The following is a 16,697-nucleotide window of genomic DNA, read 5'->3' as shown; positions in this document are numbered from 1 at the left end:
GCCTCTAGCATGGAATGACATCACAGTGCTCTGCGCTGACCCCTGGCGCCTGTAACATGGAATGACATCACAGTGCTCTGCGCTGACCCCTGGCGCCTGTAGCATGGAATGACATCACAGTGCTCTGCGCTGACCCCTGGCGCCTGTAGCATGGAATGACATCACAGTGCTCTGCGCTGACCCCTGGCGCCTGTAGCATGGAATGACATCACAGTGCTCTGCGCTGACCCCTGGCGCCTGTAGCATGGAATGACATCACAGTGCTCTGCGCTGACCCCTGGCGCCTGTAGCATGGAATGACATCACAGTGCTCTGCGCTGACCCCTGGCGCCTCTAACACGGAATGACATCACAGTGCTCTGCGCTGACCCGTGGCGCCTCTAGCATGGAATGACATCACAGTGCTCTGCGCTGACCCCTGGCGCCTGTAGCATGGAATGACATCGCAGTGCTCTGCGCTGACCCCTGGCGCCTCTAACATGGAATGACATCACAGTGCTCTGCGCTGACCCCTGGCGCCTGTACCATGGAATGACATCACAGTGCTCTGCGCTGACCCCTGGCGCCTGTAGCATGGAATGACATCACAGTGCTCTGCGCTGACCCCTGGCGCCTGTAGCATGGAATGACATCACAGTGCTCTGCGCTGACCCCTGGCGCCTGTAGCATGGAATGACATCACAGTGCTCTGCGCTGACCCCTGGCGCCTGTAGCATGGAATGACATCACAGTGCTCTGCGCTGACCCCTGGCGCCTGTAGCATGGAATGACATCACAGTGCTCTGCGCTGACCCCTGGCGCCTGTAACATGGAATGACATCACAGTGCCCTGCGCTGACCCCTGGCGCCTGTAACATGGAATGACATCACAGTGCCCTGCGCTGACCCCTGGCGCCTGTAGCATGGAATGACATCACAGTGCCCTGCGATGACCCCTGGCGCCTGTAACATGGAATGACATCACAGTGCCCTGCGCTGACCCCTGGCGCCTGTGGAATGACATCACAGTGCCCTGCGCTGACCCCTGGCGCCTGTAACATGGAATGACATCACAGTGCTCTGCGCTGACCCCCTGTAATCTGTAGCATGGAGTTAAATCACATTAGTCTGTGTTGACCTGTGATCTCATCTCTGTGGCATGGAATAGCATCACAGTGCTCTATATTGGCCCCTGCTGTTTGTAGCATTGAATGACATCACAGTGCACTGTGCATGGAAGGATGTCACAGTGTTCTGTTCTGAGACATGGTCTCTGTAGCATGGAATAACTTCACAATGCTCTCTGCTGGCCCCTGGTGTTTGTAGCATGCAGTGACATGACAGTGTTCTGTGCTGATGTCTCTAACATGGAAAAGCATCACAGTGCTCTGCTCTGACCTCCCTGGTGTCTGTTGCATTGAATGACGTCACAGTGCCCTATGATGACCCCTGGTGCCTGTAGTATGGAATGACATCACATTGGTCTATGCTGACCCTTCATCCCATCTCTGTAATATTGAGTGACATCACAGTGCAGTTTGGTGATCTCTGGTGTCTGTAACACTGAATGACATCAGAGGTCTCTGTGCTCACCCCCTAGTGTTTGTAGCATGGAATGACACCACAGTTACCTGCACTGACCCTTCAACTCATCTCTGTAGCACTGAATGACATCACAGTGGGCGCTGCTGATCTCTGTTGTCTGTTTTGACTTTCTCCATTCCAGGGCCAGATGGTCACCTGACAGATTATAGCTTGTCCTGGCTGATGGAGAATAGCTATGAAGGACACCTGAAGAAACCCCGACTCCAGGCGCTGTGGAATGCAGAGGTCTATCAGCGAGCCCAAGTGGCACCAGTGCCATGCCAGCGGGTCTTGGAGACTGATGAAGGCCTGCGTGAGCTGTTTGACAGCTTCCTCCGCTATGGCTTTGCCTTGGTGGACGGGGTCCCACCCACCGAGGAGGACACAGAACACTTGGCACGGAGAGTCAGCTTAGTCAGGTATGAGAGCCCATGAATGCAGATCTCTGTTCAAAAGAAGCTCTTAGCTGAGATAATATTGGGGGTTGATGCTTGTGGTGTGGTACTGGGTGATGGAAGTTGTGGTGTGTGTTAAATGATGGGTCCTCCTTGGAAGGGGGGAGTGCGAGGGGATTGGAAGAGGAGATTGAGATGAATCTATAGCTCGTAGATTGGGTGAGTACTTGATCCCTACACCATCAGAACGGGATTCAACAGTCAAACAGGATGAAATAGGGTCTCACAGAGACACTGGTGTAGGAGGCTGGACTGGCTTGTAGTGAGTACCAAGGGGTACTTGCACCTTGCACCAGGCCCAGTTATCCCTTATTAGTGTATAGGGTGTCTAGCAGCTTAGGCTGATAGATAATGGTAGCTTAGCAGAGCAGCTTAGGCTGAACTAGGAGACGTGTGAAGCTACTACAGTACCACTTAGTGTCATATGCACAATATCATAAGAAAACACAATACACAGTTATACTAAAAATAAAGGTACTTTATTTTTATGACAATATGCCAAAGTATCTTAGAGTGTACCCTCAGTGAGAGGATAGGAAATATACACAAGATATATGTACACAATACCAAAAATATGCAGTATAGTCTTAGAAAACAGTGCAAACAATGTATAGTTACAATAGGATGCAATGGGGACACATAGGGATAGGGGCAACACAAACCATATACTCCAAAAGTGGAATGCGAACCACGAATGGACCCCAAACCTATGTGACCTTGTAGAGGGTCGCTGGGACTATTAGAAAATAGTGAGGGTTAGAAAAATAGCCCACCCCAAGACCCTGAAAAGTGAGTGCAAAGTGCACTAAAGTTCCCCTAAGGACAAAGAAGTCGTGTTAGAGGAATAATGCAGGAAAGACACAAACCAACAATGCAACCACGATGGATTTCCAATCTAGGGTACCTGTGGAACAAGGGGACCAAGTCCAAAAGTCACAAGCAAGTCGGAGATGGGCAGATGCCCAGGAAATGCCAGCTGCGGGTGCAAAGAAGCTTCTATTGGACAGAAGAAGCTGAGGTTTCTGCAGGAACGAAAAGGGCTAGAGACTTCCCTTTTGGTGGACGGATCCCACTCGCCGCGGAGAGTCGTGCAGAAGTGCTTTCCCGCCGAAAGAATGCCAACAAGCCTTGCTAGCTGTAAATCGTGCGGTTAGCATTTTTGGATGCTACTGTGGCCCAGGAGGGACCAGGAGGTCGCAAATTGGACCAAGAGGTAGAGGGGACGTTGAGCAAGACAAGGAGCCCTCTTAGCAGCAGGTAGCACCTGGAGAAGTGCCAGAAATAGGCACTACAAAGATGCGTGAAACGGTGCTCACCCGAAGTCGCACAAAGAAGTCCCACGTCGCCGGAGAACAACTTAGGAGGTCGTGCCATGCAGGTTAGAGTGCCGTGGACCCAGGCTGGACTGTGCACAAAGGATTTCCGCCGGAAGTGCACGGAGGCCGGAGTAGCTGCAAAAGTCGTGGTTCCCAGCAATGCAGTCTAGCGAGGTGAGGCAAGGACTTACCTCCACCAAACTTGGACTGAAGAGTCACTGGACTGTGGGAGTCACTTGGACAGAGTTGCTGGATTCGAGGGACCTCGCTCGTTGTGCTGAGAGGAGACCCAAGGGACCGGTAATGCAGGTTTTTGGTGCCTGCGGTTGCAGGGGGAAGTTTCCGTCGACCCACAGGAGATTTCTTCGGAGCTTCTAGTGCAGAGAGGAGGCAGACTACCCCCACAGCATGCACCACCAGGAAAACAGTCGAGAAGGCGGCAGGATCAGCGTTACAGAGTTGCAGTAGTCGTCTTTGCTACTATGTTGCAGTTTTGCAGGCTTCCAGCGCGGTCAGCAGTCGATTCCTTGGCAGAAGGTGAAGAGAGAGATGCAGAGGAACTCGGATGAGCTCTTGCACTCGTTATCTAAAGTTTCCCCAGAGACAGAGACCCTAAATAGCCAGAAAAGAGGGTTTGGCTACCTAGGAGAGAGGATAGGCTAGCAACACCTGAAGGAGCCTATCAGAAGGAGTCTCTGACGTCACCTGGTGGCACTGGCCACTCAGAGCAGTCCAGTGTGCCAGCAGCACCTCTGTTTCCAAGATGGCAGAGGTCTGGAGCACACTGGAGGAGCTCTGGACACCTCCCAGGGGAGGTGCAGGTCAGGGGAGTGGTCACTCCCCTTTCCTTTGTCCAGTTTCGCGCCAGAGCAGGGCTAAGGGGTCCCCTGAACCGGTGTAGACTGGCTTATGCAGAATTGGGCACATCTGTGCCCAAGAAAGCATTTCCAGAGGCTGGGGGAGGCTACTCCTCCCCTGCCTTCACACCATTTTCCAAAGGGAGAGGGTGTAACACCCTCTCTCAGAGGAAGTCCTTTGTTCTGCCATCCTGGGCCAGGCCTGGCTGGACCCCAGGAGGGCAGATGCCTGTCTGAGGGGTTGGCAGCAGCAGCAGCTGCAGTGAAACCCCAGGAAGGGCAGTTTGGCAGTACCAGGGTCTGTGCTACAGACCACTGGGATCATGGAATTGTGCCAACTATGCCAGGATGGCATAGAGGGGGCAATTCCATGATCATAGACATGTTACATGGCCATATTCGGAGTTACCATTGTGAAGCTACATATAGGTAGTGACCTATATGTAGTGCACGCGTGTAATGGTGTCCCCGCACTCACAAAGTCCGGGGAATTGGCCCTGAACAATGTGGGGGCACCTTGGCTAGTGCCAGGGTGCCCTCACACTAAGTAACTTTGCACCTAACCTTTACCAGGTAAAGGTTAGACATATAGGAGACTTATAAGTTACTTAAGTGCAGTGTAAAATGGCTGTGAAATAACGTGGACGTTATTTCACTCAGGCTGCAGTGGCAGGCCTGTGTAAGAATTGTCAGAGCTCCCTATGGGTGGCAAAAGAAATGCTGCAGCCCATAGGGATCTCCTGGAACCCCAATACCCTGGGTACCTCAGTACCATATACTAGGGAATTATAAGGGTGTTCCAGTAAGCCAATGTAAATTGGTAAAATTGGTCACTAGCCTGTTAGTGACAATTTGTACAGAGAGAGCATAACCACTGAGGTTCTGGTTAGCAGAGCCTCAGTGAGACAGTTAGGCACCACATAGGGAACACATACCTATAGGCCACAAACCTATGAGCACTGGGGTCCTGACTAGCAGGGTCCCAGTGACACATAACAAACATACTGAAAACATAGGGTTTTCACTATGAGCACTGGGCCCTGGCTAGCAGGATACCAGTGAGACAGTGAAAACACCCTGACATACACTCACAAACAGGCCAAAAGTGGGGGTAACAAGGCTAGAAAGAGGCTACTTTCTCACACAACCCCCCCCCCAAACGAAGGACAATAAGGCTAACCTTGGCCAGTTGAGACTTTATTGTCTAAGTGGTGATAAGTAGAGAGTAGCTCTGCAATAGACTGGTTACTCCCTTTATCATCCACTATATGGTTACTTCCCTTTGGGGATGTAAACCACCCTTTTTGAAGTTTTTTAGCTAAGCAACAATGTGAAGATGTATTTTCAGAGTTTCTATCAGTAAGTTTTAGTTTAGAGCAGTGGGAATTGTCCACTGAACCTATTTGTAGTGATGGAAATGCCAGACAGGGATGCTGTCTCAATAAAGCCATAGCTGGGCAAAAACGTTGTCCATATGGCTGGAAGAGAGAACAGGGATGCTGTTTCTCTTGAGTTGGAGCAGGGCAGGGATGCTGTCCTATGAGCTCCACACTAGGGCAGGGATGCTGTCCTAAGTGTTGTGAGGCAGTGCAGGTTTTCTGCACTAAAGTTTCTCTGGGAGGGTTGGAGGGATGCTCCATGTTAACTAAAATGGTGCTCTTGTTCTCACCAATGTTAGTTATCCCACAGAGAGGTACTTCTACCTCAGGGAGTACAGTTTTGCCACCTGATGATTCCCTTGGAACAGGTGCCACCCCAGGAGAGGTTTCTCCCACCACAGGAATGGTATCCTGAATGGTAGGGTGGTTAGGGGATACTGTGATACCCTTTTTACCTGTTGATGGAGAGGGATCCTGAGTTTTCAGGCCTTCTCTCCTTTGCTTTTTCATTTCAGTAGAAATTAGAGGGAACAATTCCTCTGGGATGCCCAGCATGGCTGCATGGGCATAAAACTCTACATCAGCCCAACCTGAGGCCTCTAGGTCATTACCTAAGAGACAGTCTACAGGTAAGCTAGGTGATACCACCACCTGCTTAGGGCCAGTAACTCCACCCCAACTAAACTGAGTTATAGCTAAGGGAAGAAACTTAGTGGAGTTATGGACATCAATAATCTTATACTGTTGTCCAATGATGTGTTGATCAGGGTGCACTAGGTTTTCAGTCACCAAAGTGATACTGGCACCTGTGTCCCTGTAGGCCAAGGCCTCAACACCATTTATTGAAACTGTCTGCCTGTACTTATCCATTGTAAGGGGACAAGCAGCCAGTGTGGCAAGGCCAATGCCACTAGGTGTGACAGAAACTGTCTTGGGACTGACTACCCCAGTTTCTATGATGGACCCATAAGTGAACCCAACTACACCCTTAACTTGACTGTTGCCAGCAGTCCCACCACTAGTACCACTACTGCTAGGGGCACTAGAGCTTGATGTATTAGTGGTGGTAGGCTCAGGGGGTTTACCTGGACAGGACTTATCCCCTGACCTATGGCCTCTGTTTTTACACACAAAGCACCAAGGCTTTTTAATGTGTGCAGGTTGGGAAGAAGAGGAAGAATCTGTTTTATCCCCACCCTCTGAAGAGTGTTTAAGATTTGAAGTGGGATCTTTGGTTTTACCCTTATCCCAATGCTTATCTTGAGATTTTTCACCATCTTTCTTCTTATTGCCATCTTTGTCACCCCCTCTATGAACTTTTCTGTTCACCCTTGTTCTGACCCATTTGTCTGCCTTCTTTCCCAATTCTTGGGGAGAGGTCAGATCAGAGTCTACCAGGTACTGGTGCAACAAATCAGACACACAATTATTAAGAATATGCTCTCTCAGGATCAAGTTATACAGGCTGTCATAATCAGTAACTTTACTGCCATGTAACCACCCCTCCAAGGCCTTCACTGAATGGTCAATGAAATCAACCCAGTCTTGTGAAGACTCCTTTTTGGTCTCTCTGAACTTTATCCTGTATTGTTCAGTGGTTAAGCCATAACCATCCAGGAGTGCATTCTTAAGAACTTTGTAATCATTAGCTTCATTTTCTTTCACAGTAAGGAGCCTATCCCTACCTTTACCACTAAATGATAGCCATAGGATAGCAGCCCACTGCCTTTGAGGGACATCCTGTACAACACAGGCCCTCTCTCAAGTGCAGCAAACCACTTGTTAATGTCATCCCCCTCCTTATAAGGGGGAACTATCTTGTGCAGATTCCTGGAATCATGCTCTTTTGCAGGATGGCTATGGGGAATACTGCTGCTGCCACCATGGGTTTCTAAACCCAGTTTCTGTCTCTCCTTCTCTACTTCTAAAGTCTGTCTATCCAAATCCAGCTGTTGCTTCTTGAGCTTCAGTCTGGTTTGTTCCACTCTCAATCTATTGAGCTTTCTAACAATCTGTCATCAGGGTGGGTGGGAGGGAGGGACATGTCTTGAAACAGAAGTATGATGAGAATGGACAGAAGGAGACCTGTCCCTTACAGAAGGCACCCTAACAGCTTGGTTAACAGAAACATCACTTCTACTGTGGTGAGAATGAATGCTCTTGCTATGATGTGAGACAACACTATCTGTATGGTGTGACTCTACATCTGTACCAACTATGCTAGACTGTCTAGTAATGGGCAGGCTCTGATTTTTCTTTCCTAAATCTTTTCCTAGGGGTGTCCTTGGATCAGATTGGGAACCATTAGCTGCTTTTTCTACAGATGGGGCCTTTCTGGCTTTATCTTGTTCTCTAAGCATGTTAAGTAACAGTTCCAAGGAAGGATTCTTCCCTACACTCAAACCTCTCTCTATGCAGAGACTCCTTGCTCCTTTCCAGCTAAGGTGATCATATGCAAGTTTGGACAGATCAACATTTTGGCCTGTGCCAGACATTTTTAGAGAGAGTTAAAGTGATAGGAAAAGTGAAAAAAGTTTGTCAGAGCTTTTAGAAAGACAGAGAAAAAAAACTTTTAAAACTTTTTAGAACTTTTTAGAAGTTTAGAAGTACTTTTCAGCACTTAGAAAAGAGTGAAAAGAGGAAATGCAAAACTTTTTAGCTATGTGTACACACACTGAATTTGTTTTGTATATTTTTCTCTTATGAAAAGTACAATGACAAGAGTGGTAAGTAGTCTCAAAGCACTTATCCCACCGCTGCACAACCAATGTAGGAGGCTGGACTGGCTTGTAGTGAGTACCAAGGGGTACTTGCACCTTGCACCAGGCCCAGTTATCCCTTATTAGTGTATAGGGTGTCTAGCAGCTTAGGCTGATAGATAATGGTAGCTTAGCAGAGCAGCTTAGGCTGAACTAGGAGACGTGTGAAGCTACTACAGTACCACTTAGTGTCATATGCACAATATCATAAGAAAACACAATACACAGATATACTAAAAATAAAGGTACTTTATTTTTATGACAATATGCCAAAGTATCTTAGAGTGTACCCTCAGTGAGAGGATAGGAAATATACACAAGATATATGTACACAATACCAAAAATATGCAGTATAGTCTTAGAAAACAGTGCAAACAATGTATAGTTACAATAGGATGCAATGGGGACACATAGGGATAGGGGCAACACAAACCATATACTCCAAAAGTGGAATGCGAACCACGAATGGACCCCAAACCTATGTGACCTTGTAGAGGGTCACTGGGACTATTAGAAAATAGTGAGGGTTAGAAAAATAGCCCACCCCAAGACCCTGAAAAGTGAGTGCAAAGTGCACTAAAGTTCCCCTAAGGACAAAGAAGTCGTGTTAGAGGAATAATGCAGGAAAGACACAAACAAACAATGCAACCACAATGGATTTCCAATCTAGGGTACCTGTGGAACAAGGGGACCAAGTCCAAAAGTCACAAGCAAGTCGGAGATGGGCAGATGCCCAGGAAATGCCAGCTGCGGGTGCAAAGAAGCTTCTACTGGACAGAAGAAGCTGAGGTTTCTGCAGGAACGAAAAGGGCTAGAGACTTTTCCTTTGGTGGACGGATCCCTCTCGCCGTGGAGAGTTGTGCAGAAGTGTTTTCCCGCCAAAAGAACGCCAACAAGCCTTACTAGCTGCAAATCATACGGTTAGCGTTTTTGGATGCTGCTGTGGCCCAGGAGGGACCAGGAGGTCGCAAATTGGACCAGGAGGTAGAGGGGACGTCTAGCAAGACAAGGAGACCTCTTAGCAGCAGGTAGCACCCAGAGAAGTGCCAGAAACAGGCACTACGAGGATGCGTGAAATGGTGATCACCCGAAGTCACACAAAGAAGTCCCACGTCGCCGGAGAACAACTTAGGAGGTCGTGCAATGCAGGTTAGAGTGCCGTGGACCCAGGCTGGACTGTGCACAAAGGATTTCCACCGGAAGTGCACGGAGGCCGGAGTAGCTGCAAAAGTCGCGGTTCCCAGCAATGCAGTCTAGCGAGGTGAGGCAAGGACTTACCTCCACCAAACTTGGACTGAAGAGTCACTGGACTGTGGGAGTCACTTGGACAGAGTTGCTGGATTCGAGGGACCTCGCTCGTCGTGCTGAGAGGAGACCCAAGGGACTGGTAATGCAGCTTTTTGGTGCCTGCGGTTGCAGGGGGAAGATTCCGTCGACCCACGGGAGATTTCTTCGGAGCTTCTAGTGCAGAGAGGAGGCAGACTACCCCCACAGCATGCACCACCAGGAAAACAGTCGAGAAGGTGGCAGGATCAGCGTTACAGAGTTGCAGTAGTCGTCTTTGCTACTATGTTGCAGTTTTGCAGGCTTCCAGCGCGGTCAGCAGTCGATTCCTTGGCAGAAGGTGAAGAGAGAGATGCAGAGGAACTCGGATGAGCTCTTGCACTCGTTATCTAAAGTTTCCCCAGAGACAGAGACCCTAAATAGCCAGAAAGGAGGGTTTGGCTACCTAGGAGAGAGGATAGGCTAGCAACACCTGAAGGAGCCTATCAGAAGGAGTCTCTGACGTCACCTGGTGGCACTGGCCACTCAGAGCAGTCCAGTGTGCCAGCAGCACCTCTGTTTCCAAGATGGCAGAGGTCTGGAGCACACTGGAGGAGCTCTGGACACCTCCCAGGGGAGGTGCAGGTCAGGGGAGTGGTCACTCCCCTTTCCTTTGTCCAGTTTCGCGCCAGAGCAGGGCTAAGGGGTCCCCTGAACTGGTGTAGACTGGCTTATGCAGAATTGGGCACATCTGTGCCCAAGAAAGCATTTCCAGAGGCTGGGGGAGGCTACTCCTCCCCTGCCTTCACACCATTTTCCGAAGGGAGAGGGTGTAACACCCTCTCTCAGAGGAAGTCCTTTGTTCTGCCATCCTGGGCCAGGCCTGGCTGGACCCCAGGAGGGCAGATGCCTGTCTGAGGGGTTGGCAGCAGCAGCAGCTGCAGTGAAACCCCAGGAAGGGCAGTTTGGCAGTACCAGGGTCTGTGCTACAGACCACTGGGATCATGGAATTGTGCCAACTATGCCAGGATGGCATAGAGGGGGCAAATCCATGATCATAGACATGTTACATGGCCATATTCGGAGTTACCATTGTGAAGCTACATATAGGTAGTGACCTATATGTAGTGCACGCGTGTAATGGTGTCCCCGCACTCACAAAGTCCGGGGAATTGGCACTGAACAATGTGGGGGCACCTTGGCTAGTGCCAGGGTGCCCTCACACTAAGTAACTTTGTACCTAACCTTTACCAGGTAAAGGTTAGACATATAGGTGACTTATAAGTTACTTAAGTGCAGTGTAAAATGGCTGTGAAATAACGTGGACGTTATTTCACTCAGGCTGCAGTGGCAGGCCTGTGTAAGAATTGTCAGAGCTCCCTATGGGTGGCAAAAGAAATGCTGCAGCCCATAGGGATCTCCTGGAACCCCAATACCCTGGGTACCTCAGTACCATATACTAGGGAATTATAAGGGTGTTCCAGTAAGCCAATGTAAATTGGTAAAATTGGTCACTAGCCTGTTAGTGACAATTTGAAAGAAATGAGAGAGCATAACCACTGAGGTTCTGGTTAGCAGAGCCTCAGTGAGACAGTTAGGCACCACACAGGGAACACATACATATAGGCCACAAACTTATGAGCACTGGGGTCCTGACTAGCAGGGTCCCAGTGACACATAACAAACATACTGAAAACATAGGGTTTTCACTATGAGCACTGGGCCCTGGCTAGCAGGATCCCAGTGAGACAGTGAAAACACCCTGACATACACTCACAAACAGGCCAAAAGTGGGGGTAACAAGGCTAGAAAGAGGCTACTTTCTCACAACTGGTAAAACACAAGGACCTGCACAACTACCAAACAAAACAGTACAAAAACATCAACCTCTAAGGAAACAAGGGTGCTGTGTAAATTAATAATATAACCCCTCCTGTAGAAAATCTACTTTTATATATTGTGAGCCTACAAGAGGTGTCCCAGTGTAGGCTCACTGAATGGCCACCTAGCCTAGGAAGGAAGAACTTGCTATTGCATGTCAAAGACTAGGCCTCCATGGAGTTCACGGAGTTCTGCTACGCAAAACTCCGTGAAGTACAGAAAAAACTCTGCCGTGCTAGGTGGAGTTCTGCGAGTGCCCGAGTGCAGTAAGTCAAGCTGCTCGCACTGATTTTTAATGCCGGGAGTTTGTCCCGCGCTGTGAAATCAGCACAAGTGGCATAATCCGCAGGGCCAAAGGGCGCTGCTTCTTTTTGCCACTTGAGTAGATGTTCTACTCAAACAGCAGCTCCCTCAGTGTGCGCGGCAGGTTCCTCAATGTGAGTGGTAGCGACCTTCCGTGACCGCTTGCGTTGAGAAATCTCTCCGGAAGGTGGCCTATTATTTGATTTTTCTCACTTGCCAACCTACAGTTGGCAAGCGCGGGCGAGAGGAAAAACTCCGCCCCGCCACTCTACAGTTTTTTTTAAACTCCGCACGGAGCAGAATTATTCGCTCCATACTCAGAGTCTGAAATCTGACCATTTCCATATGGGCATGAAGGAACTATCTCCAAAGATCACATACTCTTGTTTGAAATTGTTCGCACTTTGTAAATTTGATGTGGTGATTTTTGCTGCGTTGGGCCACATTAGAGTAAAATAAATGACACCAATGTGGTGCAGGAGGCACTAGGGGCTCTTAAATCTGCCCTGTAGGTAATCTGAAAAATTCTAGAGCTACACAATGAAAACCTCTAGCGGATGAGGCGCAGGCCTTCGGCAGGAGAGCGGTAGGTGGACAGTGAAGCTTTGGTGCATTTTGCACCACTTTTCTTGCGCCTCATTGCGCCCCCTAACGACACCATGTTTGCAATACTGTGCACCACGGCGCATGTTAGGACAATAATGTAAAAGATGCTACTGTGGCATTTTGGTGGATTAGCACCAACAATTACGGTGCTAATCCACCAAAGTCAAGGAAGGCCCACTGAACACAACCGGTGTGTCACTTTAAAAATAACCCTAAAAATGACTCAATTAAATCTTGTAGATTTTACTGCACCATTTTTCTGGGCCTCCTAACAGGGGAACGCCTGCCTTGCATACACTAAGTCTGGCGCAGGCATAATGTGGCGCAAGGGGTTACAAAGTGGTGTGACAAAAATGCCTTGTTAACGCCACATTAGCATTAAAAAAGTACGCTAATGTGGCACAAGGACGTGCGAGGGACTTGTACATACGCCCCTTTTTTTCCATCATTCGATTATGCTTATATATTTTGAAATATTTGTACAGTTCATTTACAGGTATTTTCATGTTGTAATGTGTTACCAAAGATCCCATCCTACAGCCTTTCCTATCGTGTACCCCAGCAACACTGTCCTACGGTTTGATCTGTGGTCAGAGAAAGAATAGTAAATACCAATCTCCAATGTCTCCACTGCTTAATTTGTAAAAGAATAAGTGCCGGGACCCAAATTCTTAGCTAGAAGCCATTGGCCGGCACTATGGAAGGCCAATGTGCCAGATGGCAAGGCTTCGTAGTCTTGATTTGACCTCATGCCTCTTCAATCACCCACCAGGCACTCCCAGCCTTTATATCTTATTTCCTTTTCTGCTCTCTTTTGTCCCAGGGTCTCTATTTTATCACCTTTTGCTTCCCCTTCTTTCCACCTTTTGTGTGTTCTCTCTTGCTCTGGATCAAAGTCTGTTGAGGAAAAACAGGTGGTGCTCCCCAGAGGTGAGTGCAGGTGCACCCCGCCTGCAACCACGGCTCAAACAATCATTCTGGCCCATGCTTATGGGGTTTGATGCAGGACCTTGGCGCACTGCCCTGCATGAAAGGGGAAGGGCAGGAATGTGCTGTCTCCATGGCATACAAAGCATTCCTGTCCTTCCCCCTGCGCTGGTGATGTTTTGACAGCCTAGCCCCAATGCAGGGACCCTTTCACCATGGTGCAAGGGTGCCTGCTGTGTAGGAAGGATTATTTTGGGGCAGGAAGGGGCACCTTTCTGCACAAAACCAATCCTGGGAGGAGTTTCCCTCTGATTATGAGGCATATTTACATGCCCCATGCGCTGTCTTAGCACCACCATAATGTCATTTTTATTACACTAAGGCAGCGCTCAGGTGGCCTTTCCCCTGCACCAGATTTACAAAGTGTCACAATGCGTGCATTGCACCAGTTTGAAAATCCATGCACCACATTAAGCCTGTGCCAGGCAAAGTGTATGCAGGGGGGGCCGTTCTGACACACAGAGGCCTGAAAAAATGGCGCAGTGAAATTTACTAGATTTCAATGTGCTATTTTTTCCATCATTTTTCATGCCTGCTCAGAGCAGGCGTTAAAGTTATGCGGTTATAGTAACCTATGGGCCTCCCTGTGCTTTGCTGCACTGGCGACATTTTTGGTGCTAGTGCAGCAAGGCACCACAGCAGCATCAAAAGTTCTGACGCTGTTGTGGTAACGACCGCTGTGATGCGCTGTACTGTAAATATGGCAGAACCATGGTGTCGCTAGGTGGGGCACGGGGATGAAAGAAAAATGGCGCTTTCTCAGAAATATGCCCTTATGTGTGCTGCAGAATGCAGCAAACATAGAAGGAGTAGCAAACGAGGAGAAATAAATATATTTTTCTTCGTAGCACCCACCCTGTGGAAGTGTACGGCTTCGGCGCATCCCCAGGTTTACAAGGAACACCCACTGCAATGCACAGGGAACACCTCCTTTGAGCAGTGATTTCCTCTGCCTTGCCTGACTACGTATCTATGACGCCATTCAAAAAGTGGCTTTGCATGGCGTCTTAGATGTGAGTTCAACGGTGGTACAAATAAGTCCCTCAGTGTCCCACCTTTTCAAGTAGAGTTATCTCTTTCAAACAATGTGTCACATTTTCAAGCAGATTTATTTCTCCCAAACAATGGGCCTCATTTACAAGGTCCTAGCGGCACACTGCGCCACCGGAGCTTTACTTGAGACTCATTTACAAGGCTCTAGCAGCACAGTGCGCCACCGGAGCTTCACTTGAGACTCATTTACAAGGCTCTAGCGGCACACTGCGCCACCGGAGCTTCACTTGAGACTCATTTACAAGGCTCAAGCGGCACACTGCGCCACCGGAGCTTCACTTCAGACTCATTTAGAAGGCTCTAGCTGCACACTGCACCACGGAGCTTCACTTGAGACTCATTTACATGGCTCTAGCGGCACACTGCACCACCGGAGCTTCACTTGAGACTCATTTACAAGGCTCCAGCGGCACACTGCGCCACCTGAGCTTCACTTCAGACTCATTTACATGGCTCTAGCGGCACACTGCGCCACCGGAGCTTCACTTCAGACTCATTTACAAGGCCCTAGTGGCACACTGCACCACGGAGCTTTACTGCAGGCTCATTTACAAGGCTCTAGCTGCACACTCCACCGCCGGAGCTTCACTTCAGACTCATTTACATGGCTCTAGAGGCACACTGCACCACCGGACCTTCACTTGAGACTCATTTACATGGCTCTAGAGGCACACTGCACCACCGGAGCTTCACTTCAGACTCATTTACAAGGCCCTAGCGGCACGCTGCACCACCGGAGCTTCACTTGAGACTCATTTACAAGGCTCTAGAGGCACACTGCACCACCGGAGCTTCACTTCAGACTCATTTACAAGGCCCTAGCGGCACACTGCGCCACCGGACCTTCACTTCAGACTCATTTACAAGGCCCTAGAGGCACACTGCGCCACCGGAGCTTCACTTCAGACTCATTTACAAGGCTCTAGCTGCACGCTGCACCACCAGAGCTTCACTTGAGACTCATTTACAAGGCCCTAATGGCACACTGCGCCACCGGAGCTTCACTTGAGACTCATTTACAAGGCCCTAGTGGCACACTGCGCCACCGGAGCTTTACTGCAGGCTCATTTACAAGGCTCTAGCTGCACACTGCACCGCCGGAGCTTCACTTCAGACTCATTTACATGGCTCTAGAGGCACACTGCACCACCGGACCTTCACTTGAGACTCATTTACATGGCTCTAGAGGCACACTGCACCACCGGAGCTTCACTTCAGACTCATTTACAAGGCCCTAGCGGCACGCTGCACCACGGAGCTTCACTTGAGACTCATTTACATGGCTCTAGAGGCACACTGCACCACCGGAGCTTCACTTCAGACTCATTTACAAGGCCCTAGCGGCACGCTGCACCACCGGAGCTTCACTTCAGACTCATTTACAAGGCCCTAGAGGCACACTGCGCCACCGGAGCTTCACTTCAGACTCATTTACAAGGCTCTAGCTGCACGCTGCACCACCAGAGCTTCACTTCAGACTCATTTACAAGGCCCTAATGGCACACTGCGCCACCGGAGCTTTACTGCAGGCTCATTTACAAGGCTCTAGCGGCACACTGCACCACCGGAGCTTCACTTCAGACTCATTTACAAGGCCCTAGAGGCACACTGCGCCACCGGAGCTTCACTTCAGACTCATTTACAAGGCTCTAGCGGCACACTGCGCCACCGGAGCTTCACTTGAGACTCATTTACAAGGCTCTAGCGGCACACTGCGCCACCGGAGCTTCACTTCAGACTCATTAACAAGGCTCTAGCTGCACACTGCACCACCGGAGCTTCACTTGAGACTCATTTACAAGGTTCTAGCGGCACACTGCGCCACCGGAGCTTCACTTCAGACTCATTGACAAGGGCCTAGTGGCACACTGCACCACCAGAGCTTCACTTGAGACTCATTAACAAGGCTCTAGCGGCACACTGCGCCACCGGAGCTTCACTTGAGACTCATTTACAAGGCTCTAGCGGCACACTGCGCCACCGGAGCTTCACTTGAGACTCATTTACAGGGCTCTAGCGGCACACTGCGCCACCGGAGCTTCATTTGAGACTCATTTACAAGGCCCTAGCGGCACACTGCTCCACCGGAGCTTCATTTGAGACTCATTTACAAGCCCCTAGCGGCACACTGCACCACCGGAGCTTCACTTCAGACTCATTTACAAGGCTCTAGCTGCACACTACGCCACCAGAGCTTCACTTGAGACTCATTAACAAGGCTCTAGCGGCACACTACGCCACCGGAGCTTCACTTCAGACTCATTTACAAGGCTCT

At 49.5% G+C, this 16,697-nt stretch overlaps 1 protein-coding gene across 1 annotated transcript in view; it reads left to right on the top strand.

The window, feature by feature from the left end:
* The window catches only part of LOC138262262 (trimethyllysine dioxygenase, mitochondrial-like), a 304,888-nt gene that overhangs the window by 140,016 nt on the left and 148,175 nt on the right, over positions 1-16,697 (top strand). Inside the window, exon 4 of the mRNA XM_069212135.1 lies at positions 1,706-1,982. Within this exon, the coding sequence (XP_069068236.1) occupies positions 1,706-1,982 (277 nt within the window). The remainder of the gene's footprint in view (positions 1-1,705; positions 1,983-16,697) is intronic.

This window comes from Pleurodeles waltl, chromosome 10 (genome assembly GCF_031143425.1).
Source record: "Pleurodeles waltl isolate 20211129_DDA chromosome 10, aPleWal1.hap1.20221129, whole genome shotgun sequence".
NCBI lineage: Eukaryota > Metazoa > Chordata > Amphibia > Caudata > Salamandridae > Pleurodeles > Pleurodeles waltl.
Note: the sequence above shows the minus strand (reverse complement) of the source record. Positions and strands in the feature narration are given on the sequence as shown.